This window comes from Lichenostomus cassidix, chromosome 7, assembly GCF_008360975.1.
Source record: "Lichenostomus cassidix isolate B80296 chromosome 7, HeHo_3.0, whole genome shotgun sequence".
Taxonomy (NCBI): domain Eukaryota; kingdom Metazoa; phylum Chordata; class Aves; order Passeriformes; family Meliphagidae; genus Lichenostomus; species Lichenostomus cassidix.
Window position 1 is genome coordinate 33,542,319 of NC_139488.1, and position 27,928 is coordinate 33,570,246.

The 27,928-nt window shown below is 41.0% G+C and overlaps 1 protein-coding gene across 1 annotated transcript in view; it reads right to left on the reverse strand.

Annotated features, from left to right (window-relative positions):
* LRP1B (LDL receptor related protein 1B) overlaps window positions 1-27,359 on the reverse strand; it is a 613,981-nt gene extending 586,622 nt beyond the window's left edge. The window contains exon 1 of the mRNA XM_085067137.1: window positions 26,974-27,359. Coding sequence (XP_084923263.1) covers window positions 26,974-27,055 — 82 coding nt within the window. The 5' untranslated portion in view covers window positions 27,056-27,359. The remainder of the gene's footprint in view (window positions 1-26,973) is intronic.
* Between the last annotated feature and the right edge of the window lie 569 nt (window positions 27,360-27,928).

The window sequence follows — 27,928 nt, forward strand, 5'->3', positions numbered from 1 at the left end:
TCCTCAGGCTGGCTTGGCTGACCAGGATTAATCTTCTGGAGCTAAGGCAAAAAAAAAGAGGAAGTGAATAACCAGTAAAAGCAAGGTCAGGTGACATGGGAGGAATGCAGAGATAACACTAAATTATTTTCTTTACATCATTTTAGGACCAAGAAGTGACTTAAACCCATGTGTTATTCATAATGAAGCAATGACGGAGTCAATAAATTAAATAAAATCAGCACCATGCATGGGTTTCTTGAATTATACTGAAATACTCCTCTGTCTTTGGACTGGGCATCCCATTACCTTGCACATGGCAAAGCAAAAATGACATCTCCAAGGGTTCCCCTTTTTGTCCTTGACAGAAATGATGAGGCTAGAGGAGATGTGTAACAGCAGGATCAGCTCTTGCCTTCAAATTCAAGGCACTAGGATGACTGAGAAGAGGTTTCCTTAAGATCAAGATGTCAAAATACTCCCCTTGCTTTTCTAATTTTGCTTAGACTGTTCCTTTGATTGCTTTTGTCAATCTATTGTTTGTCTTCCCCTTGGTTTGATTCACCTCCCACTATGAATCCCCTTATATCTGAGTCTTCTAAAGAGAGTATTTTGCACCAGAGGGAACATCTTTTCAGAAAAATGTTATTGGATTTAAAAAAGCATGCCTATTTTGATTTTTGACTGAGGCTCAGATCTTGCTTTACATATTCTCTTTGAACAGTTACATTGTTTTGTTCATTTTTTCCCTATTTTCATTTTAATCTCCAGGTATTTGAAGGTACCTAGAAGTCTCTTTCTGTAATCATACATTCCGAGTGGTGGAGCAAATACTCCACGGTGAACATCACAGTTTACTTTCCCATCCAAAATGAAATGTCAGGGCTGGGTTGAAAGCCAAAGGACAGGTACATGCTTGAACATGTAATTTCCCAGAGGACCACAGCACATGCTGCTGGCTCATCAGTAAACACATCCTGGCAGACACTTTTCCTTCATTAGTATAATATCACATTTTCCCACCAATTAAGAACATTGCTACCACTTCTTTTTTAAACACTATTTACCTACTGAATGACGCATGAATATTCTGACACTGAAAAAACATAATTCTCAAAAAATTGTAACACTAATGAAAATCTTTTTTTTTCCCCTCCTCTTTCTCACCTTAACAGCAGCATAAATTACTCTTCAGCAAATAACATCAATTAGCAACAGATGTAAGATGTGCTTCTATAAAAGGACATTATCTCCCCTTGGCTAATATGACCTTTTTAAAACCAAGGTAAAACTTTTAATTAAAATCTGAGTTGCTTCTAGGACTGTCTTAAAACTAGGAACTTTTCATTAAATTGAGGTAATTATGAAGTACCAAACATGCCAGATTTAAAAGTAGTTTATATATATCACATATTGATTCATATAGGCTACATAAATTTGTATAACAAGCAGATTGATGTAAACATATTTTATTTAAAAAGTGAGACATTAAATCTATGTCCATTTGCTTTGCTGCATATTGGTTTATGAATAAAATATGTTGTTGCATGGCTGTTTTATTTGCTTGTATATAAAAGAGGGGTTCATTTATGACAAATTGATTAATGCATATAGTAAGTTGACTTGCAGTTGCAGAATATTAAATGTGGCAGGATTGCTTTTGGTTTTGTAAGTCATTAATTTTCTGATAGCCATACTAGTAGGATTTAAAACACATAAAAGTCTATTTGCCTTTCTTTAACTGCAAGTAACAACCATTAGAGTTGATAGGACTTCTGTATCTAGCTAGCGTCTTAAAAAGAGTCTTACACTTAGATGAATTAAAGGGAGAATAAATAGAATTGGACTCTTGCATGAGATTTAGAGGTAGTTTGACAGCCAAATGTGGAAAAATATCCAAGTTCATAAGACAGACATACATGTGTAATATTGCATTTCCAGAACAGGCACATGTTGCACATCTTATCCAGGTATTCCCTCTCAATACTAGGCACAAATGTTGTGTCTGGCTAAATTACGCATATTTTAAGCAAACTTTGAATCTCATCATTCTCCTCATGCTCGGGGCACAGACAGATCAGGATGAAGGGTATTTGGCAGGAGGAAGGGAACAAGAGGAAGGCTTCTCCTCTCTCCCCAGCGTGGCCAAACAGCAGTCAGTTTATACCCACCTCACAGGTACAGCTCTTTCACAGAAATATTGACTTTATAAGCCATTTCCACCATAGCCTGCTTGCTCCATCTGTGGTAGAGCTGCTCCCATCCAGTGTGGAAAAGAACAACACAAAGAACACAAATAATGCATTTAATTTATGAACCCAGCAGCAGAGTGCCAGGCATTGAGCTCTGCCCAGCCAGCGAGGCAATTGCAGTGCTGGCAATGGAGCCGAGGTCCATCAGAGCTCCATCTGCTGACACGGACAGCAAGCTCAGCCAAAGCTCATCCTGAATTATCACATCCATGATTTCTACAGATATTTCAATCCTGTCAAAACTCTGAGCTAGGGACAAGTCACAAAGAAGGGAGCAAGACCAAGTTTCTCGATGGGAGGTAACCAGAGGAGAATTAAATGGTTGGGCCAAAAAATGGGGAAGAGACACTCCCCAAAAATCAACTGCAGATTTCCTCTTTGACAGCCTTTTCCATGGATTTCAGCATGGGAAGGGAATAGTATCTGAGTCTATGTATGTGTTTATTCACTAATATAAATACATACTTTAGTAAGGTGAACACAGCACTACCCAGGAGATTTATAATTACATACATTAAGAAATGTTGACCAGAGAGAATTCTTTCAAGCGTCATAACATTTCACGACAGAAAGAATGGCAGGTTTGAAAATGCAACTCCTGACCAATTAATGTCCATTTAATCTTTTCAAATGTTTCATTTACTTTTAAATAAAAGTGTATTTGCTGAAACACAAGAGCTCTACTGACTCCAGTGCACTGCTAACCAGAACAAATGTATCTACCCTGAAGCCCAAATATTTCAGCCAAAAAATCAATGCATTTTAACACAAGCCAATAAAATTACATCTGAGACAAAGTATTCTTATTATAACCAATACATTTCCCCTGGAATGTATGTAACACTACTGAAACCAACCTGGAGTCAATGAAACTGAGTTAAAACTGGTTAAAATGCTAAAGAGGGGCAAAACACAGAAAAAAGAACTTGAGTGCTCCAAACCTTACTACGTATCAGAAAACTTGGGAATATTTCTATTGCTTTTACCATTACTCTAACCATGTTCATTTTGAACCATTTCATGCACTGTCAGCAACTCCATATCCCTGACCAAATAATATTTTAGATTATAGCAATCTCATTTTAATCAGGCAACACACATTCTTAATAATACAGAAAGCAGGATGACATACAGAGGGCATCATGCTGCTACTTTTTTTTTTTTCCTAATTTCACTTTTTATTTACCTGCGGATTTTAGAAATTTCACGAAGAACAATCCTCCAATTTGTATCTCTGTTTCCTGTGATGGGGCAAGGAAAACACAGAGCCCAGTGGGAAACAACACCTGGGCAGCAGAGCAGGCAGATTATGTTGGTAAAACTCCCTTTCAAGTTCAGCAGTAGTGACTAAAACCAGCCTGATATCTGTCTACACTGCCTGGCCCCTTTGTGCCTGATTTCTAATTTAAACTCTGCTGGAGAACACAAGGTGCCACTTCTGCATCATAGAAAATATGACTTTTTTATTTAATAGGTTTTTTCCAAAAAACTTGACCTTTGTCTTTGTGTTTTCTCCTTATAAATGACCCAAGATATAAAAACTTGACTACTAACATCAGATCTAGCTCTATACTGCCTGATTAGATCATCCTGGTTTGAACGAAAACTTCCTGAAACAATATGTACTCCCTCTAGTGTCCACAAAAATCCACTCCAAATGGTGACTAAAATGCATGAAACCAGTTTTAAAATAAAAGCAGAAGGAATTAATGCATTTTAAGAATTAATAGACAATGAATTAAATTTCACCCATTCACTTTTCAAACAGGAGCTGCAAATTGATAAAGAGTTAAGGCTGAATACAGATCTGGTCTGGAAAAGATCCACATGAACTGGGAAGAGAGGAGTGTTTCACTGTTTGGCCAAAAAAAGTATCTGCTAAATTTCTCTTTGGTCACAAATCAGTGCATTTACCCTGATACACCAGTCAAGTAATTTGCCTCTGAGAAAACCACTAACACTATAAATTCACAATTAGATTAAAATCAATTATTTAAATCAAAGTTTTCTGCTTGTTGGTTTAAATCAGAGTTAAATCACTTTGATTTATGTCAATTCACCTTACTGAACCCTTTAATCTTTAAGTCGATGACAAAGCTGCCATTGACTTGGAGAGGATGGTTCAGGAGGATTCCCTTAGGCTGCACAAACCAAACTCCTGCCTGCTCTGCCAGAATCACGTTCTAACAATTATCAGCCCCATCTGATAAATTAGTTTTATAGGCTGACACAGACCAGTGTCAAGAATTACACCACCTCATGCTGTAATGCTAAATTAACATGCAGGCAGAATCTTTCCCCATGTCATCCCCTGCATGTTCATCTCTTCACAAGCCCTGGTTCAAAGCTAACTTGTTTTTTTTCTTGGCATGGACACCCAGATCCAGCTCCATGTACATCACACTGGTCGAACCAGTGCAAAACTCTTTACATCAGATCAGACCTCATCTGTCCACTCAAGGAACACTGGCAGGTCAGGGTCTAAAAGCCTCCTGCATTTGATTTGTTTATTTTTAGGGTGTAATTAAAAATGCAGCACTTTTAATAAAAAGCTGGATACTATTGTAACGCCATTGCAGTGGAAGGGAAAGATGCTGCATCCATTATTCACAACTCTCTCTGAACTCATGGCTGGATTTTGCCAACATATTAATTTTCACTATTTTTTTTACCAAGGGAAAAAGAAAAGATCTTTGGAAGAGAATCAAAGTAGTGAGCGTACACAACAAGCAGACATGCAAATCCAAATCAGAAAATGTTTTCAGCTAAAAAAAGGCTGCAAATAAAAACAGAAAGGCAATTTAAACAATCAAATTAAATAATCCAATTAAAACAAACTAATTCATATATTCCCATGGGTGTCTTGATGAGCTCTAAATGGAGGCCCGAGTTAACTGAAATAGTACCATTAATTTAACAAAATAAAATTATTCTAGTTCCCCCCCTTCCCCAAAATGGCTGTTTTGCTAGAAATCCCATCTTTATATATTTTAACTATTTAATTTTTAACAGCCATTTCTGAGCATCCAAAGGGCTTTTGTGACTGGTTACATCTTTTTGGGAACTGCATGTAGCTCTGATTAACACTGATAAAATAAAATCAGAATCTACCACCCATAATGAGGCAATTATCTTGCATGCTAAAAATAAAAATGAAAAATCCAATTAAATGACTTCATTCTCACTAATACTGACCGGCTGTTTTTCCCTGCACTTTTGTCTCAGAAAACATGCACAAGTGCTCATGTAATTTGCACCCAGAAACATGCTTATGCTGCTGTATATATACATATTTGGAATCTAATTTCACACTTTATGGATAGACATTTAAGAAAAATGGAGCACTATTTAAATAAATATTGGAGGTTTTACATTTTCTTTAGCTCTTCTGGGAAGCACCAGCAACTACAGCATTACCATATGGCCAAGGTGGTCAGGAAATCAGTAGCTTATTAGCCATGATCACACCAAATGGCAGATGAATTACAAATAGCTTGTCTTTACAGGTCACATTATGGTGACCACACTGGCATTGTCCCCATGGTTACACCTTGATTAATTCCTGAATGATGTGCAGAACTTCAGCATAAGCAGCTGCTGGGCAGGAACCCAATGTAAACATGGTACCCTGCTTAACTGGGATATCCTATTGAATTATCCTGTATTATACCACCAGAAGGCTATTAACAGTGACACTTTCAGTAAGCTGCATTTTTGAAAGTGAACTGGAAATCACCACAGTGGTAAAGCACTTAGAAGTTATTGCTGTACCTCTGAAGAAACAAACACAGTTATTAGATGTATTTTTAAAGGAAGATTTTTTTTCACCCCATATGATTTACTGCACTCACACATTTAAGGTGTTGCCTGAGCAATACAAAGGTTGTGCTTACTTGGCAAGGAAATTCCAAATTGCTGACGCCAAGCATAGCACACTAAAGACAAAGCTATTAGGATTTTAAAGAGTACAGTGGGAAATAAACTGCTAACCACAAAGAGAACAGTGTGGGATGGAAGAGGTTCATCAACCCAGACTGAAGGCAGGCTGGCCCAGGAGCAACTGCACAACAGCAAAAAAGGAATGAGGGTTTGTTAACAGAGCTTTCCACCAGAAAATCATGGGTGCTGGGATAGAAAGGAATCCTTTTCAAATCTGCTTTAAAACATAAATCAAGAAGATGTGAAGATAAGGCTCACACAGACACACCAAGACCATCTCAGAAACTTCTGCTGCACCAAAAGCATACAAAGGGTTGGGGAAATAGGGCCAGGCAGAAGAAAAAGCAAGCAAGAAAGCAAGGACAAAGTTCAGCTGGTGGATGCTCTCCTTGTCTTCCAGTAGGTTTTGCTCTGCATCTGTGCAGAATCAGATACATGGATTTGGGCCAAGAAATACACAGTTATGATTTTATTGAACAATCTTTATTGGTGGAGAGGGGTTGTTAAATTTTCACTTAGAGCTTTTTTCAAAATGTATTTTAGTAAAAAGGCTGAAGCTCAAGGGATGGTTATTCCAGGATAACTGCAGGAGCGTTACAGAGTCAGACTGAAGTTGCTAATGTATAACATTAGGAAAGAAAGGAAAGAAAAAGAAAATATTCTCAAGAAGCTAGGATCATCTCCCACCTTTCATTCATCCTTTTCTTCCCTAAAACTAGCTATCTCACCCTAATATTTTTTGATTCAAGACTTAAGGACTCTTCTGGCCTCTTTTCCCACTAAAAGTTGAATCAGACTTCCCACTCCTCCCTGTTATGCTAACAGAAACCTACCTTTTTTATTATTTTAAACACCTACTCAGTTTTTCAGTCTGTTCACCTTTGGACCCCCCTTCATCACCAGTTAAGAGGTGGCATTTGAAGTCTGGCAGCTCCTCACGTTCACTGAGTGGGTGTCCTATCTCATCTGAAGACAAATTTTCATTTATCTGCATGCTTTCTTCCTAAAAGCATCATTTCTCCTACACCAGATAACCCCTGACTCAACATACACCCAATATACATCTCATAATCTTTCGGTAACTGATCCTCCACTTAGGAAGGAATTCAATTTTGCAGGTTCAAGAAAAATCAGCCTGCAAAGGCAAATTAAGTGAAAAATGTATTATACTTGAGAATGCAATTGTTGAGCAACCCCCTCATTTATAAGATTATTCACTGAATAATGACTTTGGGAATATCTTGTGAAGATGAGTTTTACGTGTCTATCAGTTGCCAATCCTGAACCTTTTCCCTCACCCCATTCCCTCACAGGCAAGACAGCAGTAGCAGATTTGTCTTTCATTTTTGGTAGTCCTGGCTTACCATGCAAGGGGAAGAGAAAGCAATTCTTAATCTTAGCTAGGTAAGAACAAAAGGAAATAATACAAGTGAGAGAGCTCTGGAGCCCCAGCGATCTGCCTGTGCTCAGCAGACCAGACATAAGGAGACCATGGGGAAGAAAATCCATTTCCAAGCAGGCTGCAGGAATAAGGATGCCAGGTGGAAGGACGGCATGTTTTCACCGTATTTGTTCTCACGTTTGTAACTAAAGATGGTTTAAGGACTTGGCATGGCAAGGACAAGAGCTCCCCCAGGAGCCTGGCTTCAGGCTCACCTGGGCACAGGCTGTTCAGAGAGGGCTCTGCCTGGCCAAGGAACAGCTCACAACCACCACCTCACCTTGAGGAGGGGTAGAGTTTGGACTTTTTTTAGCAAGGAACTGAAACAATTGCAATTTCCATGCACGAAGACTGCCTTTCCTCGTGGCCAGGGCCAGGAGAGGCCTCTCCTCCCTGAAAACAAGTTATAAATAGCAGTATTATTCAAGCACCAATAGCAGATACTACAACACATCTCAAAGACAGTGTGACTGCAAACCTAGCCAAAGTGATACACACAAATCCATACCATTCCTAAAATAACCTCTCTTTTGTAGCTCTTGGACAAGGAGAGGCTGCATCCTCCTGGTACAGCAGAAATGTCAAAGGCATCCTCCTCTTTATCCATGTGGATGAACTCACTAAGAGAAGCCGTGCTGCTGGAGCAAATCAGGTACAGTTTCAAACAGAGATTAAGTGACTTTCACAAGCTGCAAAGAACACTGGAATATGGAGAATGAAAGGGAGGAAAGATTAAAAGAAAGGTGAAGAGGTGACCTCCTTTGATGAAAAAATGAACAGGTTAAAAAATATGAAGAAAGCACATCCAAAACCCAAAAGCTCAAACCTTTCCAATAGTATTCAGACAAATCCCAAATAGGAACAGATTGTTAAGGCTCCTGGAATCAAGAGATGTGATTTTTGTGAAATACTATTTAGTGATAGTTAATATTCTAGACTTATTTGGCAAAAATGTTTTTCCTCTCATACTTTAAAAAAAATGTATTTTTAAAAACCTATTAGAACACACTTTGTATAAGTGAGACAGACTTATGAAAATTAGTTTCTAATTAAATAAAAATCAACAGATGGCACTCTATAGGCAAGTATTTATTTTCCTTATTTAATATATGGCTTTGCCTGAAAATTCTTGTGTGATTTAAAGAGTTCGCAATTTGAACTTAAAGTTGAAAAAGTTGTATGAAACACATTTAAATCGGATTTTCCCTAACAATGTCATTAATGACAGATGAAAATATATATACAAGGCAAAAAATCCAAACAACTTGTATTTCTTAATTGTTACATGAGTAACAATTTTTTCAGCCGTTGAGATTGTAATTCTCTTCTGTTAACAAGGTATTTTAATTCTAACACACACACACACACACACACAAGACTTGCTGGTCACAGTTACATGTCCAACTCTGCATAGGGCATCACAGGATGACAACTTGCTAAGTGTGAAATGCTAGAACTCTGTATGGAGTACCAAAAATTGTAAAATATCAGTAAACTGAGCTGCACACAGACTAGACTGGACCTTAGTGAGGAAAAGCACTCAAGTGAGCACGAGTTAGGAGCTCGAATGCACTTTAGACAAGACAAGCACAATTTCCATCCAACTAACATTACCTTCCGTAACCCCTGGCTAGAAAACAGGATGGTCTGGGCCTGACTTCTGGAATACAGAGCTCGAACACAGAGGGAGTTTTGTTCTGGGCTATGCAGGACAGATGATTTCAGCAGTGTTTTCTATCCCAGGAACTGTCAGAGGCAACTTCAGCCGCAGCAACACTGGCAGAACCCTTTCTGGGCAAAAAAAAAAAAAAAATCCCACTAAAGGGTACTTCAGGCCCTACTTTGGGAATTTTTAACTAGCACTAAATTAACTCCACAGTCCTCCCAGCCATATTTGGGGGCAAACAATGAGTACAACATGTTTTTAGTTGGCTATCACAGATGAAAGGTGATGACACAGCAACTCCAAGGAGAAGACTGACATGTAACTGTGTGGGGTTTGCCCTTGTGCAAATAAGGCACAGTTTACTGTAGGCTGATTTTTTCTATGTGTTATATCTGGATTAGCAATTAACATTTTAATTAAAGATGGATTAACAAATATTAGGAAAATTATGTCTGGAACTGTTCAATTTAAAATCCACCATACATACACAGATAAACATATCATTAAGTGCAAGTCATTTTCTGGTCTGTGTAAAAATGATACTATTTATGTCTGAGAGACAGCATAATAATTTGATATTATTATACATGGAGATAACTACTGAACAAATATAAAGCATGGGAATTTTTTTTAAAAAAAGATGTATAATTACCATTAAGTTTTAGATGTTCATTTCGTGAAAGTTCTCACTGCAGTTCGAGCTATAGACTGGTTGAACTTAGCTATGTTTAAACAGAGCATGATGGTGAAGGAGGACACACTGTTCTAAATGTAAATTGTATTAGCAACAACATATTGAGATTTCTGTACTCCTTGTTCCATTTGCGGGTTTTTGCCACGAGAATAAATCACAGCGTGCTTTCTGTTCTTGTAGCAATCTTTGCAGGGAGAAGCCACAATCTGCACCATGTGCCTCTCACTCTGCATCTGGTCTCCTTTTGCCGAGGCATCCTGGGTGCTAGGTTGGCTTTTTCTGCTATGTTTTTTCTGCAAGGGTAAAACCTCCGAATCTCCATCTCACCTTCTTACCAGAGAGGACAAAATTATGATCAGAGAATAAGTGGCACTAATGGCAAAGCAAGCTAAATAGAGAATAGGAAAAAGAGCATAATGTGTGGAATATTTGGACCTATTTACTGGTCATTAAAATTACAGATAAATTGCACTTTCTGCTTGGTCATAGAAGGGAACTGGGACAAGCACACTTATGGCAAACAGTATTATCAGAACCTGCAAAAAACTTAAATGTTCTCATCAGCATCTTTTGAACCAATTTGGATACAGCTGAATGATTTTGCACTTGTAAAAATTTACTATACTTGGATGAGTAGTAAATAGCCTAATAAATACAATGAAGCATTGATTTATAAAGCCAGCCATTTTACTCTTTAGTCCCAAGGTGTTTTAGCTTTCAATAAAACACTCAAAAAAAAAAACCCAAAAACCACAGTTCTTTGTAATGCACTGTTTCTAAAGCAGCAGCAAACAAAACAAAAAAAACTTTTAAGTCAAGTGACTTCAGAATGGCACAGCTTTCCAGTTATACAGTTGCTGAGCATCTCCCTGGGTTTAACTTCACTGACATAAGTAGTGATAAAGAAGTTTATTTCCAACAGGTACTGAGGTGGCAGAGCACCCATTGGTGGGTAGAGACATGTTTGATGAGAAACAACTGCAGCAATTCACAGCTAAACAAACAAAAAAACTGAATACCTTTGGAAAGGGAAAATAAAAGCCTTTTCATCCAGGCCAACGTTTAAGGCAATATTTATATAGGTCATGTCAGATTTGACTATGACTCCTTTCCGTATGTCAAAGTCGTATCATCTAAAAACTCACATTCAGAGCTTGGAAGGAAGAGGAGACTCAACAATAAAGTCTCTCGTATCTCCAAAGCCACTAGAAAACACTGAGGCAGCAGAAATGCATCTTAGAGCTGCTTATTTAACAAGACATTTTGCTATTTCATAGGCAAGCAACAACAAAGCAATACTCACAATACTGAGTGAGTGCTTACTGCAACACCAACCTCCCTAAAGGCTGTTGCAACATTTTAATGGAATAACATTGTTAAACTGTAGTTAGGACTTTCACTACTTTTTTTTTTTTTTTTAACACTAGTGTCAGTCTTAGTCTGGACCACACTGAGGTTTAAAGCCTTGGGCTTAGAACTACCTTACCCACATTTAACTGTGCAAAAGTTGGTATTGGGTAGGTCGGTGGGGATGCAGTGAATTGGTTTATGAGAGGAAAGGCTTTCTCACCTTCCCAGAGAGCCTCATGACTTGAGCAGGCAGCAAAGCAAATACAACCTCAGAATCTTTGGGAAAAATACAACTGCATGATTTAGTATCTTTGAGGTACTGAGAGCCATTACACCCAGCCTGGCCACAGGCCACAGCCAGCTCCTCTGCAGAGGCAAATCCTTTCACCCACCTACAGGGCTGCACCCCAGTAGGAATGGCTGCATTCCTACCAGGTGTCTGAGCATGCAATAAACAATTTCCATCCCTTGTGAAGTCCTCTGATGGGAATTTCAGAAGCACAGACCCCATACATTTCCACTGTAAACACTGTCGTGTTTGCACCTGTTCTTTCTGTAAGTCTTTTGATTCGGTCCTCAGAGCACCCTTTGAAATTGCCAAAGAACCAACACTTCGTTGTTTCTTTAACTTGTCAAGTCATGCACTGCTATTAACATTGCATGAATAAAAGCAGAAACAAACGCAAAACCTCAGCTGCAGTATTGGGAGAATAAAAGTACAAAGTGGTGGTCATAAATTACCCTGAAAGGGAAGTTCTAAAATGCGCTCACAGAAGTTGCTGCAATGTTTGAGGGGAGAGAGGGTATTCTGAAGTGGCACATGTGGCTGCCTGAAGCTGAGCTGTCATAGCAACAACCTCATTAAAGCACCCCTCTTGGGAGTGCTAACCTGTATTCCTACTGTTGGAAAGATGTCATTTATAATGTGACTTAATTCAGTTAAGAGTCAAAGTACAGTAGACAGCAGAAGAGTGAAACTCCTAATTTAAGGAATTCATAAAAGAACACGAATACCATATCAAGCAGTTGTGAAAAAATCTGGCTTTTGCCCTCATCATCTTCCATTCCCTAAAATCACCACAACTATTTCAATCTAAGCCTGTGATTTACAAGTTATTGGCAATTCCCCTTTCCTCATCACCATCCCTCTAAGCAGAGCTCAGGATGTGGCTCGTCTTTTCATATATTTTTAGAATCCTTACATAGAAGGCATTGCCATCCCAACTGCTCACCCTATTTGCCTCTCACTCTCACACCAAGCTCTTGCCCCAGCAACTCACACACCACAGACAATCCCACAGCAGCATCTGCTCTGCTCCTCTACCACACCATCCTCAAGGCTCTTCCTTCAGTGTCTCTCTTTCCCCTAGAATTCCCACAAAATGGCAATTCAAATGAACATTATGATCCTTAGAAAGAAACATCTGCCAATATCCAGAGCTGCCTGGATATGATACTCATCGCTTCTCTAATGGAGTGACTGTGCAGCAGCTGAATAAATTCATGCATATTTGGATTTCACTTTTAAAGATCTATGATTTAATAACTAATTGACAGCAATAACGCATCAGTACAATACGTTTTGGAAGGACCTTTCAGTTTTTAGAGGAGTAGAGATAATTGTAGATGAAAAATGAAAGAAAATGGCACTGCTAAGTAAATGAGTCGTTAACCTTTCAACCCGAGAGCTCCCGCTGGAAGCCTGACCAGAGGGACTGCAAGAGCTCCAGCAGCTGCAAGAGAGAGAATAAAGTTAATTCGATAGCTTTGGATTTCTTTTAGTTCTTTTTAATGATTCCAAACTTGGTCCCCATCTCCTGAAAACAGTTGCTTGCCACAGCATTTTATGCATCACGAGGCAGGCTCAGATATTCCCCCTTTGGTAGCTCTCACAGGGAAGGTGAGCTTTACATATTCCATGCCCATAATGTGCTGTCTGCAGCATTTTAAGCTAAAACATGAACCAGTCATTTGGTGTCAGTGCTTTGACCTTGAGTGACAAAAATCACAATTTTCCCTTTATGCTTGCAGCTCCCCAAACAGCAGGAACAATCTCCTCAAAGGTCAGGGAGCTGCAGCCTGCAGGGTGAGGAGCAGCTCTTCCCATGGGAAGCTGGGAGAGGAACAGCTACCAGCAAAGCACAGACTCCCAGTTCTAACTTCTGTGAATCCCAGAGTCAGAACTCACAACCCATACTATTCTCTCACACTCAATTGCTTGGACAAATTATATGAATGTTTACATAAATCAGCTCTCCAAAAAACCCTTTTTTTTAACCTCATTAAATCTTGTAAGGCCTTAATCCACAAACTTGATTCAAACATTTGTAGAAATTTTAAGACTTGCAGCTCTGCATTTGGATCACAGCTTTTAGTGTCGCTTAGAATAACATAATACGGAGACTAAGCAATAAAAGCACCTGTGACTTGCATAAAATAGGTTATTTACATCGGACTCCTGGTATGACTTCAGTTAAAAAGAAAATACTGCTCACATTTGCACTGATCTCAATTATCCTGCACAGCCACACTTACCAAGAGACACACAAAATACAATTATTATCTTCTGGTTTGCTGGTTTGTTAAAACAAGCCATCTCTGCATTTCAAGGTATGGTTTTATATAGTACACGTGGATCTGTAGAAGGCTTTCTGTATTTTAATGAGTTTATTTGTTAACTGTTGGCAGAGTTGTACAAGAATATGCTTGAAGCCAGTTGCAACTTACAGATTTTACAATAAAAAGGAAGAAATATTGGCCAGATAGTTAATTAAATGGCACCGAAACAGATTTTTTCCCTTTCAGAAATTCCAGTTAGTATTCCAAACCTGTCTTAGGTGCCCCAATGACACAAAAAGCGATAAATCTTCATTTATTGTCAGTAGATTTCTAACCTGGCTGTTTTAAACAGCATGATGAACACATTTTAGCAGAATATATTAGCTGTGCCAGTTTAATAAGAGGGAGATTGATGAAGCCTTTCTTTTCTTCCTCTGTACGAAGCACAGCACTCAGGGAAGAAAATCCTTTGGATTTTCCTTCTTTAGCATCCTTTCTTGGGATACCATCTCTCCTCCTTGGACTATTACTAGCCAGTCTACTCCAAAAGAAATTTCCACTGATATTCAAGAGGCATCTCAAGCTTTATCACACCCACCCAACAAGATCACAGAAGGAAGAACAACCTCAGCCTCAAAGGCTGTATTGCCATGCCCAAGCTCTGCACAGGTTTTCTTTTCCCGTTTGCCTCCTTGTTTGGTTCAAAGCCAACACAAACTGGATATGGCCACCTGGCCCTGCCAGGGAATGAGGTCTGAGGAGGTGACACTCTCCCCTGAGGAGGAGCTAGGGTACAGCACCGGCAGGCCAGTGTCAGAGCTCCATCCCTGAACCTTCACTGCAGGAACAGCATCAGCAGCACCACCAGCACAGAAGGGATTTCTGTCCCTCAGATTCTCTGGCAATCAAAGGGTTACTAAAGACAAAGGAGAGATTTTCTTCCCCACTCTGTAACTGTTAAGACTACCCAGAAAAGCCCAAGTTTCTCCTTTATTTTTTTTTTCTTAAGGAGAATATATTTAAAAATATCGTTAACTCACATTAAAATTGTTCCAAGAACTACTCCAATTCTTGATGCCTGCATCATTCACATGAAGGACACCACACCATGAGCAATCCTTTTCCAGCACCAGTACGGCAGAAGCAGGAGCCCAACCCCAATCCTTCCAGAAGTGCTTTACCTAGTCCCAACTGTTCAGGTATTTTCCTTTCAAATTAAACACAATTTACCAGTTTTTCAAAAACTTTCCCCAGCCCCTTCTGCTGAAAAGCCTGCAAAGGGAGGCAGAGGGTGTGACCTTGGCAAGTGTATGAGCCCCAGAGGTGCAGCTGAAAGGACATGTTTTGAGAGGTGTTTTTCCCCCACGTATGGGTATGCATTTTGTTACTGGCTAATGAAATTCCTACTCATACCTCCGACTTACTCCTTCTGATGGATATCCTTTTGGATGCTTTGTGGCCCAACAGACTTTGACATCTAAGAACCTGTTAGTCTGCTTTTTATTCCTCTTGTAATTAGAACAAATGTTCAGGTTATTGAGAGAATTAAGAAAATCAATATTAATGAGCTTTTGGACTATGTTACTAGACAGTTTCAGCCCACAACTGCAAAGCACTCTAGCTTACTTTGCCAGAGTTTTAGGTTTGTCTCTTGGTTCTAAAAACTAACGGATCTCTCAGGGAAAGAAAAAATAGTAAGTCTTTGCACCCAAACTGGCCAAATTGTAAAAACTCGGTTTATACCAATAATTACACAACTCTGCCCCTAAAGAGAAAAAAAAAAAGCTCTAAAGAACAGCGCACTCTACCAAATACAGTTTTGAGGTATGTAGTTACATTAAATATAACCAATTGCTTTAAAGGGCAACCATTCCCACAGCACAAAGTTCACATAAATTTTCCCACAAGTCCCAAATGCAAACACTATCTGCAAAGTCCACACGCTTTGTATTTCACCAAAGCTTTGCAGAATACATTTAGCATAAGAGAAAACAGAGTTAGGTTTTACTCTTCACTTCATCTTTCTTGACAGAAAGGTGTCAATAGAAAGGTGCTGACAGGAGAGCTGACTGCAGCCCATGCAACTTTATTACTGAAGTATGGGGGGATTACTTGGTGTTATTGAAACATCACTGCACTACTGCTGAATTTTTTTCCCCTCCTTACAGTGGTAGTGATTTCTATTGGGATGAGTTACTTTTAACCTTCAGTTATTTATCAGTGGGGTAAAGGAAAAAAAAAAAAGAATTCTTTAAGTCTAGAATAAGGCAGGTGAATGTAAAATACACCCCGTGCAGACTTGAAGTCCCACAGTGGGTTACCATTCATTTCTATAAAAATTAGATCCGGATCATCCATGAACTCTTCACTAATACACTCATTCCCAAAAGCAAGTGCTTCAAGAAGCCTCCTGTATTTTCAGGAAAGAAAGAAGAGATGTTGATTTCCCCATGGCTTATCAAAGACAATACTTGCACATACCAAATGTTGCCGGTTAACTCTTCATGTATTCAGCAACACAAGCTCTTTTTGGTTCTGAAGCACTGTGGAGACTGTTAGGGGTTTTTTTGTACTGGACATAGCCTCTCTTGCTTCCTTTCAAATAAAATAATGCTGTAATTTAACAAGCAACCCTCCACCATTCCCTTCTAGTTTGTTTGTTTCCCTGTGGCTGCAAACCCCAAATGAAAGCAGCGTTTAACAGGCACCTGTACCACCAACAGCTGTGACTCTCTGATGAGCTCTGCAGCACCTGGGCTCCTGAAGCTGAAAGAGAATTTCCCAGGCACGAGATTTTGTAAATTTGATGGGAAAAAAAAAAAAGGAAAAAAGAGAGAAATAGCCTACTTGAGGTGAAAGCAGAATTCACAATGTGAAATCAGCTGCAAGCCAGCAGTCACTGTTCTGCTTGCCCACAAACACAAAGCCAACAGTCAGCTTATGCTTCTCAGGTGTCTCATGAAATATAATCAAGGATTTCCACTCAGGCAGGGCAACCTTGCCACTCAACATAAAACAGGACAGCAAATGTCATGAAACAAAGAGATTTTTTTTTTCTTTAACTAGTGAGGAGAAATTATTTGGGTGCATGCACAACCAGGCAGTGGTAACCACTTCAAGATGACCACCCTAAACAGACAGACAGGTCTTTCCTCCCCAAAAATCAGCAGAGGAGTCATCAGCTGGCTTCAAGAACAAGCACTCTACTGTGTTAATTTACTCCTAGTACTACACCAAGGACATGCTGTGCTATCTTTAGAAAAAACTGGCTACTGTGGGGCGAAGCAGACTGTTGATATATTACGCACTGACATTTTTCATTAAGATATATAAACTTGTGGAAGACGTGCTCTTGAATTTGCATATTTGCATCATGCTTTTCATGGAAACGTAAACAGCCTTTAATGTACTTAAATTACTTTGAGCTTCTGGATTAGCAAAGGGGATGCAGTGGCAGGATCCGAGTTGTGCCACACCTACCAAGCTCTCAGCACTTATTTTATGCAAATGCTTTTAGTTACGCTCCTAAGGCTCACAGCCACTTATTAAATTCTCCTGAATTTTGAAATCTTTTGCTGGTAAGTCTTCAGAGCAGCAGTCAACAGCAGACTGGCAATCATGGGCAATCATTGAGAGTTTAGTTATGTTACAACTTTCTGTGAGACACTTCTGACACAGTGTGATGCCACCGTGGGAAGACAGGCCACCAATTAATGTAAATCAGCGTGGTTTCATCAAGGAGCATTTAACAATTCTAACTGACATAAAATCATAACATGGTTCATATACTCATTACTGAACACCACTAATTGGTGTGGGGAGTTCTGCTGTTTCCAGAATTAAGTATGGAACTTATGAATTGTTCTCAGAATATTCCACAGCAAAGGTAGCAATAGCATTAGAAATACAAGCAGGCTTTATACACTTGAATGTGCTTTAAATACTCAGCCTCACAGTTTGTATCAGAGCCGTATTTCAGAATTTTGTCATCATCTGTTGACAACCATCTGCTTCAAACTTCTTACCGCCCTAAGAGTGGCCAAAATTGGATATTGACAGAGAGAATTTCTGCACAGAAAGCAAACTATTCACAGGACAAAATAAGTGTCAAAGGCTGGAGACCTGGACATACAGGCCTAGGAATCGGAGGTAAATAAGAAAATTACAGAAATTTAGATCTGACACTCTCCTGCAATACTACTGGAGCTGCAGTTCACAGGTCTCTGAAAATACAGAAATAGCAGATTAGCTGACATCAGTTCTCCAGAGGAGTATAATCTACAGAGTAAATAGGTAATATTGTGTACTGTCAACTCTGTTCAACTCACAGCCACTGGAAAGCCGTAGAAAGAAATGTAACACAGCAAGTGCAAGCTGAGGAATCCATTCAGATGGGTCTGTACACACACTGACCTGAATAGCTTGCTCCAATTTGAAGAAATGTGATAATGGGCCACTTGGGTCAGGGCGTGAGATTCTGCCTGTTGAAAAAAGCCCTGCTACTCCTGGTTTTGCTGGACTTAGCACAGCACCTTTCATGGCTCCCCCTGTATAGCCAAAGCTTCATATACATATAAATACTGGCAACATATTCTCACAGAAGTGGTTTATAGCAGCCCTACAGCATCACCTGCTCAGGTGAGCCTCCAAAGCCCTGCCTGCAGAACACCTTTTCACTCCAACACAGCTTTGCTTTGTTTCTATCAAAGGCATACCAGCAATTCAGCCCAACAAGCTGCAGGCCTGGGACAGCGCTTGGGTTTTCACACTTCTATAATCTTGATTTGCTTCATCTCCCTTGCACAGGATTTAATGTTGCAGCCTCAAGTGTTCTGCCTAAGACTCCTTACTTTAAGATACCACAATGAAGAAACCATTTGCTGCTCACCATTCTGTAATCTAAATATAAAAATAAAAACACTTGGCTTAGGACGTGGGCCCAAGGGGAACAAATTCCATTTTACAGCCTTCCTCCACTCCTTGCACTCCTTAACTCCCACTGCCTGCAAATATCCCTCAGAAAAAAACAACTTCAATAGTTGCACAAAATAAACCTATTTTAAACCAAGTGTTTCTGATGAATTTGGAAGCCAGGCCAGTTTTCCTCCAGGAGATGTATGTCTATAAGCACTGGAAAATGCACAGGCTTGACCTACCCTTCGTTATACTTTCTTAAATACTGCTGGAAAAACAGCTGCTTTAGGATGGGTTCCAAAAGAAAGTCAAGCATGCTCATCCTTGGATAAATCTGCAAAGATTCATAAGGAACTGATATGCTAAATGAGAAGGTACCACCTTTACAATCCTTCCACATCTCCCTAACCAATATATATTTTTCACAAAGAAAAGTGTAGTCCATCATCTAGAAGACTAGCAGATTATTCTGTATTGATAAATTACAATTAGTATTTAACCAAGCTAATGACTTCCTAGTAGTAGACCAACCACATCTTAGCATATTGAGCTGTCTGGAATTTTCTGGTTTTCTGACCTCACAGGAAGGCAGTCTGCTTGCAAAAATCAATATTTTTACATGAGAAATTATCAATTTAACTTTATTAAAAATAACTTGTGTAATAACTCCTCTCCTAGAGGATTATTACAAACTCAGAAACGAGAAGTAATCACGCATTTGATGCATATAATTTAAAATTAGATACGAGAAATATAGAAGAGGGTTCAGTTTAAGAAACCCAGACAAAGTGGAACCAAATATTGGAATAGAAATATTGCATGAAATAGATATTTTTTGCATAAGAGTCATAGGACAATACAGACAATGTAATTCGAGGTCCTGTAATTAAGAGTTTCCAGTGATATTTTAATAAAATGGTCAAAAGTTCCTTTACACTTACATGCAACCTGATTTTATTGCATCAAGGACAAAACAAAGAATCCATTGACTTCAGTGGTCTTGATGAAGGACTGAAATCTATTTGTTTATAAAACATAAAAACTGTTTTGCTCCAGAGAAGAAAAAGTCTCATTGGCAAATGACACACTTTGATTTCATAAGCACACAGCTTTGCACAAATACCAATATACTTTGGGTAAATCAGTGTGTGTTTGCATATGCAAAAGAGCATCCAACTAGCAGTGAACTTACTTTGCTCTCTCCTCTTTCATCTTCACAGTATTTACAAGCAAGGGTGGCAGGTGTTTTCTGGAAACCTACCTATCATGCAGAAAATTGCAGTGATTTCTCGTGATCTTCTTGCCTTAGCGTAACTTTTTCAAAGTTGTATTTTTATGACTACATAACACTACAGCATTTCTCAAAAAAAAAAAAAAAAAAAAAAAGATGCACTGAAGAGGGATGTATCAGAAATGGTAGTTTTTTGGTACTTCCAGTGCCTTAGAATTATACAGAAGTACTTTGAGGAAAAATACTTTCCTGCATGTTAAGGTACGTGGAAACCCAAGTGTTCTACATCTTAGCACAGCCTATGAGAACATTTTAAGCAGCAGCAGCCCAAACTGTTTGACAATATCAAAATTGAATTTTAAAAAACATCACCGACAAGATATTTTTGTTAGTTTGCAGGTAGGTTAATTACAATCATAAAGCTTTATAGAAAAGCCACATGGGAATTTTTGTGGGAGTATGACCATGTGTTCACAGAAAAATCTTCTAGACAGAGCACCTCACATAGAAACACTGCATTTGCAGAGCATTGCATCAGCACTTGTCTTGCACTCGGTCCATCCCCATCCCAAAATACCACTGTGAAAACCAAAACTGCACCTTTTCATTCTCTCTGCTCATTTGAGGAAACACAATAGAGAATCTTATGAACTGCTGTTAAAAACCGAGCTCTACATTGGTGAAAAACTTTGAGGAATTATAGATATTATCCTGAAGGCTTAGATTTTAGCTTCTAGCATTTGAAGTGTAAGTCATTCAAGAGTGCCATGCCCAAAAGTTACCAAGGGGTTTCCTACTGACAGTCAGGCAATAGATAGCCCAAAATGCATGGAGATTACCAAGGAAAGGAAATAGGTACATCCTTGTTTCTGAAGTGAAGCTGAGTTTCAACTGCCTGGCTCCTCTGGAAGGCCTCATCACTCAGCAGGAAACAGCAGGAGAGGTGTTTAGGAGCATCAGGCGGGTTGGGAAGCGCATTTCAGGATGCAACGTACCATATCTAGAACTCGTAAGGCTGTAATCTGTTTTTCCGCCTCAGAGCATTAGGCTGTATTTCTAACTGCATGGAAATAAAAATCTCCAGGCGTACCTCACTTCCAGACTGGCATTACATCATCTTTAAAAAGCCCTATTACTTAGCAGCACACTCTGCATATTGCAGTGTTTTGTTATTAATACACCATTGCAATTTATGGCAAAATGGTCAATAAAAATGTGGTTTCTAAAGAGACAAACAACCTTCTCTCCAGCATCCAGCTCTGCCCTCAGATTAGGAGGGTTCATAACCACCACACATGAAGTCCAACCTCAATTCTGTACTTACCTACTGCTTGGGAAGCAATGACATATACAACAACAAAATATAATAGGCTCATATAACACTTCCCAGGTACAGAGAAAAATCTTACTCCTGCTATGTGAATCTTGCAAATTAAATCAGATTAATAATATAGTGAACATATTACTGGCAAAAGCATGTGTTTATCTCTAATGATCCTTCCCAGTTCCCATTAAATCTAATTAAAAGGCACTGACTGAGTTTTATTGGAATTCCATTACTGAGGTCCAATCCTGCTCTCACATCGCCCAGAACCCACAGGAAACAGCTCTTCCCTCCTGCAAAGGCAGCAGAGTAACCTCCCCAAAGAATCCTGTCAGCAGGACCATGGCTGGGCTGGGCAGCTGATTCTACAGCAACAAGTCCTGGTGATTTCACTTTACCTACTGCTTAAAAAGGAAGATTTTTATCACTTTACAGCACTATGTTTTGATACATCTTGGGAATTCGTCCCGTTATGGTCAACAACTGGCTAGCTAGCTGGAATACGTTTACAAATATTTTCATCTCTTCGACAGATATAATTTAAGGGGGAAAAAATTAAACTTGTTCAATTAAAAAACAAACTAGTGGGTTGGACAGAAGGTGCAAAGTCATTATTTGAGTAATTATATTTAAAAAAAAAAAACCAATTAGTTCCTAATTGCACTTACAAATTTAAGACCTAGTTCTGCAATGTCTACACTTAGCCCAAACTGACATTAAATACAGACTCAATAGTCTGTATGACTTGCAGAAAAGTAGCCAAGTTCTGCTATTTTCATCTTCACTGTTCATCATTAAGACTGTTTTGAGGAAGTGCAATTAAAATGAGTTCTCTAAGCAAATTTTTTTTAATTGCATTTGAAGAACAAGACTATTAAGCGACAGATTAATACATAAAAACTAGGAAAAAGCAACAACATGCTGAGATTCCAAATATGCTACTGTAACAACAACAATGTTCTATTATTTAAATCACCAGCCGTTCTAGAGAAAGGCATAATTCTAAATTCACGAGTTACAATTACGTAAGCCCTTAGAGCCAATGCAATAAGGACAAACCCATTTTCTTCAACTGCAAATACCAGGTAAAAAAGGACCTGCAGGAAGGTGCTGGAGGAACCTGCATTCCCAACCTGCTGACTGAAGTCAAAGTGAGTTTTGCCACTCTAAATGCAGAAAGATTGGGGTCCATATGAACCTCAAAGGTATGGCATATGCTCAAATTTACATAGCAGCCGTCACGTAGCTCTTCAAAGGAAGCACTGTGTGAAGTGAGAGCTTCTCTCCAAGCCTTTGGAGGACAGCTCCTTCAACCTGCCACAGCTCCAGCAGAACTGCTGTGATAAATTAGTAAAAGGCTTGCTGCAGAACAAGTTTACACATAGTCTTTTCACATCAAACACCTAGTTTTGAACTTTGAAATGCAGCTTACCCTTTAAATAGATTGTGTGTTTCTACCACTTTCTTTTTTATTAAACTACAGCTCTCCGAAACCACTGAACTTAAAAGAACCCAGGTAAGAGAGAACGTGCACATCAATTCACAGAAGCCACACACAGAGCCCGCTCAGGCTCCAGCAGTGCCAGGGGTTTGTGGGCACTCACACACTCAGCTGAGGGCATACATCCATCACTGAGTGCCTCCAAAACCAACCACACACTGAAACTGCACCTGTGGACATCTCCCACAATTTTCATCTTTAATTAACCCTTATAACATGTCCTGCCAAGTACTATCTCAAATTCCTTAATATATTTTCACCCTCTGTTATTTTGCCTCTCCAATGATAGGCAAGTTCTTAGGTAATATTATTCGTTAGGGTAAATAAATAAACAGCAAAGTCACTGTGACCTTGGAAGCATCTCTTTTGCACATAAGATACTAATACTCAAACATAACAAAGTTAACTATAGGAACATACACCTCTGTAGTACAGCACAAAAACAGTTTAGTTTTTTTTCAAAAACACTTTCCAACAGATGGCCAAGCTGGAGCTCAGTCTGGTGAAGTACAGCAGTGCTGGTACACCCAGTTTCCAGCATTAAGCTACTAATAACAACATAGCTGTATTGGAAAGCCTCCCTGTGCAGCCAGTGTCACCTGCTGTGGCCCCTTACCAGCGAATGAAGGCCATCAGCAGTCTCCCAAGGAGACAAATTTATCTCACCTGGTTTGTGTTTCTGCTACAGGGGTGAGTAATCCAAACTCCCATCAGCCTAACCTTAAGCCTGAAAATTACATTTCAAAGTGATTTGCTTCCAGCTTTCACTTAAATACGGTCAAAGGACACAGCAAAACAATAAATTCCCTGCTAAGTGGGATGAAGACAGAAGTTTTGGAAGTGTTTTTGTGATTCCAGAGAGGAATAATATTCATGCCTTTGTAAAAACAGTTTTAAAATTAGGAAAAAAAAAATTACGGGTGATATGCCATCAGTCATGAACTTGAGTTTTAAGTCATGTGACAATATTTTCCGATCCCATATAGTCTCCCTTTACAGGAGCATCTCTTGTCTGCAAGACTGCTGAGAAACTGTTTCACCATGCCAGCACCTGCCTGAGAGCTCCAAAATGCTAAAACCACACTGCAAGAGTTGGAACAAGACAGTGGCTCAGCGCTGCTGACAGCAGTGATGTGCCACCAAAACCCAACACAAACAAGCCTCAGCACAGACAGCAAGTCGATTAATAACGAGCAATGCAACTCATTAATAGTGGTGTGGATACACATCTCACTGACAACACCGAGATTACCCAGTCAAGCGCCCATTATCCAGGGCATCTGCAGGTAATCACGCCAATTAGTGCAGTGGATCCATATAAGGATGTTCACAGCAGCAGGGACAAAAGCCGAGGATGACAAAAAGGGGTGTAGGAGCCCAGGCAGGGAGCAGGCGAGGCTGGGAAGAGCTGTTGGAAGGAAACGCCCACCACAACCACAGAGCACCGACGGGACCTGTGAAGTTCCCCCGAGCGTCTGTAGGCAGAGCAGGTAACAAATGTTGTCTTCTCAGCTTCCTAAGCTGTTTGCAAGGATTTTCTCAGGCTCCTGAAAATAATTTGTTGCAGCTATACTGTGAAGGAGTTGCAAGGAATCTGGGTCCATCCGCTTCCTCAGGAAGAACTGACTGAAGCAGAAGGAAAGGAAATCACTTCTTTGTGGCTTCACCTCAGCTGCAGGAGGACTTATCCCTTATCCTACCACACTCTCCTGGCTGGATTGCCTTCTGCTCACTTCCCTTTTTCATCTCATTTCCAGCTCCCCCTCTCCATTTCATTTTTCTCTTCACAATTTTTTTTATATACATGAAATTAGAAGAGCTGTAACCTGACTCAGGACAGACCTAATAAGACTGGAAGAATTTGACTGTATTTCAAACCAAGAGAAAACGGTTGAGATAATTCAAACTTTGGTGGGATTCTCCCCTTACTTCTTTCCCCCCTTAATGTTGCCCACTGGTCTAACAGAAAGTGTTACCTCTCCCTACAGCACCTCACTAATATTTTATATTACCATGGCTACCACAACACTGCTATTAACACAACCATGACATTTTCCCAATTCTCTTATTACCTATGGTGAGCCTCAGTGCATTCCAAATTTCAGTGCCTTTCACATACATTAAGCTTAGCATGCTCTAGTGACTCAGAATTTCCTCCTGTAAAGGAAAATCAGCTTGGTATGGTCAATAATTTTTGCACTGTATCATAAAGTTTATCTGATGTGCAAATGTAATTCCCTCTCTGGATGCCTCATCCTGAATCCCTTTTAGGTTGAGACCACTTGACATTTTTTTTAAACAAAATGCCTTTTAAGTCCTAATTTGTGCAGTGCTCGGTTTTGATAAGACATGACATTATGATATGATGAGTTAGTTGATTCTAAGTAAATTTGATTTATCCCACTTTTGGGGCTGGTATGATTTACAAGGATGCTGCCTTTTAAGAAGGGATTGATTTTAATATAAGCTGACAGCACTTTTTTTTTTTGTGAAATACTATATCAGAGCAAGGTAACTATAAAAAAAAACCCCAAAGGTAAAATTTAAACACCAGAAATTAATATTCATGAATAATTGGCACTTGCTTACTGCTATGAAGGAATACAGATCAACAAATCAGTTTCCAGAACAATTCCACAAAATGTTTGGAAGTTTGATTTTTATTCATAAGATCAGATGCAAGCTACAGCTGCTGAAATCTAATCTGACCATTCTGTGAATACCATGGAAAGTTCTTGAAATATTTTCCATCAAAGAAGCACTACCAAGACCGCGAATCTTTGTGATCCAAAGCAAAAGCATATGTACCCTTTATAAAACTGTGAAGATTTCCTAGGAGCCTTTCCTCTCTGCCTGCTCAAGTGCCATTCTATGGAATACTATCCTCATTTCCTTGCAGTATCTCTGCACCTTGTGATGCAGTCTTTTAAACATGCAAGTTTGTGATGCTGTAGCAACACTTTTCTCGTTGATAGGTAGTTATTTCTCATTTTTGCAGCATGAATCCTGTATGTAATTCTTATAGCTACGTGGGAAAGGGACGGGAGAGGTTTGGTAGTTCGACTGAAGCAGAAATCTATACCCCAGACCGACTGTGTACAGGCATCCGCACTCACCCAAACGAGTTGTAAGCACTTAGTAAACAATTTAGTAGGTAGTGTGTACGTGATGAAGAGAAGCTGGATGTCTAACAGTAAGATTTCAAGGCTTTACAGAGTTACGTTTCTACTGAGATCTAACTAAACCCTCGCAGCCTGCGTACACCACTACCCAGGGCATCTCATTCATGGGAGCACGCAGTTTGGAAGCCGAAGGGCTTCAACAAGCCGACAGACAATTTTCCGGTGAGCAGGCTTTTCTACAGCGGTACGAAAACCTGAGTCAGAGCAGCACATCGCCGTTCCCGCACCTGAGCCACACAGAAGGCGGACTCGAGCTATACTTAGAAAATATCCAATTCAAACATCTCCCAGGAAAATGAGAGGTGTCTGGTGACTGTACAATAAGCGACACGAAACCCCGAGCCCCGCTCCGGCGGGGAAACAGCCACCCTCTCGGATCAGGGACTTCTCCGAGCAAGGGAACAGAGTTGGAAGTTCTGCGATCACCCACCCCGGGGCTGCGGGACCCCGAGCCCCCGTGCCCAAACCCAAGCTCAGGCACCGAGCGAGCGGCAACTCGGGGACATTGAGGAGGGAACTTTTGGAAGGCTGGGGGAACCGGAGGGCGCTCGCCGTGCCTGCGGCACATCGCCGCCAGCCCCGGGGCTGGCTCGGGGAGCCCTGGCCGGGACCGAGGGTGGCGGGCAGCAGCGGCTGATCCCCCGCCCGCGGCGGATCGCACCCCGCGGGTCGTGCCCGGTGAGGCCATCGGGATCATAGGGGACATCATCTCTCTCCTGGTCCCCGTGTATTTGCCGCCGCCGAAGGTTCGCCCGCAGCCCAGCGCGGCGCGCCCGCAGCCCAGGCGTGCGGAGCGCGGTGATGGAGCGCGGTGATGGAGCGCCGCGAGTGGAGCGGTCCGCGGCCGCGCCCGTCCGCGCAGGGCGCCAGGGAGCAAAACTTCCCGAGCAGAAGCGGCGGGACGTTCCGCAGCTCCGCACCCATCCACGAACGCGCCTTACCTCCGCGGGCTGCGGCTGCCAGCGCCTCGGCGACGGGCGGTAATCCCCAGAGCGTCGCCAGGGCCAGGAGGAGCGCGGACATCGCGGCGGGCGGGCGGGAGAAGAGGCAGGAGCCGAGCCTTTCGGCCGCGGGCGCGGAGCGGCGGAGCCTGTGCGGGCGGAGGCGCGGCGGCACCGCCGGCACTTTCCAGAGCGCGGAGCGCGGCTGGGCTCGCCGCACGCAGCGAGCGGGCAGCGCGGGGCGCCGGCGGCCGGCAGCGCCGCGCTCCGCCCCGCACCGCCCCGCGCACCGCCCCGCACCGCCCCTCACGGCTCCGCACCGCCCCGCAGAGCTCCGCGCGCCTCCCCTCGCAGCCCCTCGCGGCTCCGCGCGCCAGCCCGCGCGCAGCCCCGCACAGCCGCGCGCCGCCCCCCGCACGCGCGCGGCAGAGGCGCGAAGCCGCCTGGGGGGATGGAGCCCTTAGCGCCTCGCCGGGGAGAGCGCTTTTTTTTTTTTTTTTTGTTAGTTCGTAAAAGCGAGTGACGCTGAGAGAAGGCGAGTGAGTTAGCAAAAAGAGAGAAAAAAAAAGTTATATATATATATGTATATATATACATATATATGTATATATAAAATTTCGAGACCGCACATAACCTGTTGCCGTGCGAAGCTGCGGCGATGGCGGTGCTGTTGCTGAGGGAAGGCCAGGCGCGGCCTCACGCTGTGGATACGAAGTCCAAAGTTGCCCAGGTAAACTTGGCTTCGGTTAATGGTGCTGCACAGAATCACAGGATGATCTGGAAAGGTTGGAAAGGACTTCAGAGCCCATCCAGGTCCAGCCCTCTGCCATCAGTAGGGACACCTTTCAGTAAACCCGGTGGCTCCAAGCTTCGGCCAAACTGTCTTTGAACAGGGCTTTGTTTTTAAGCAATTCACTGACAATCAGAGCGGATCACTCTACTTTAACGACACAGT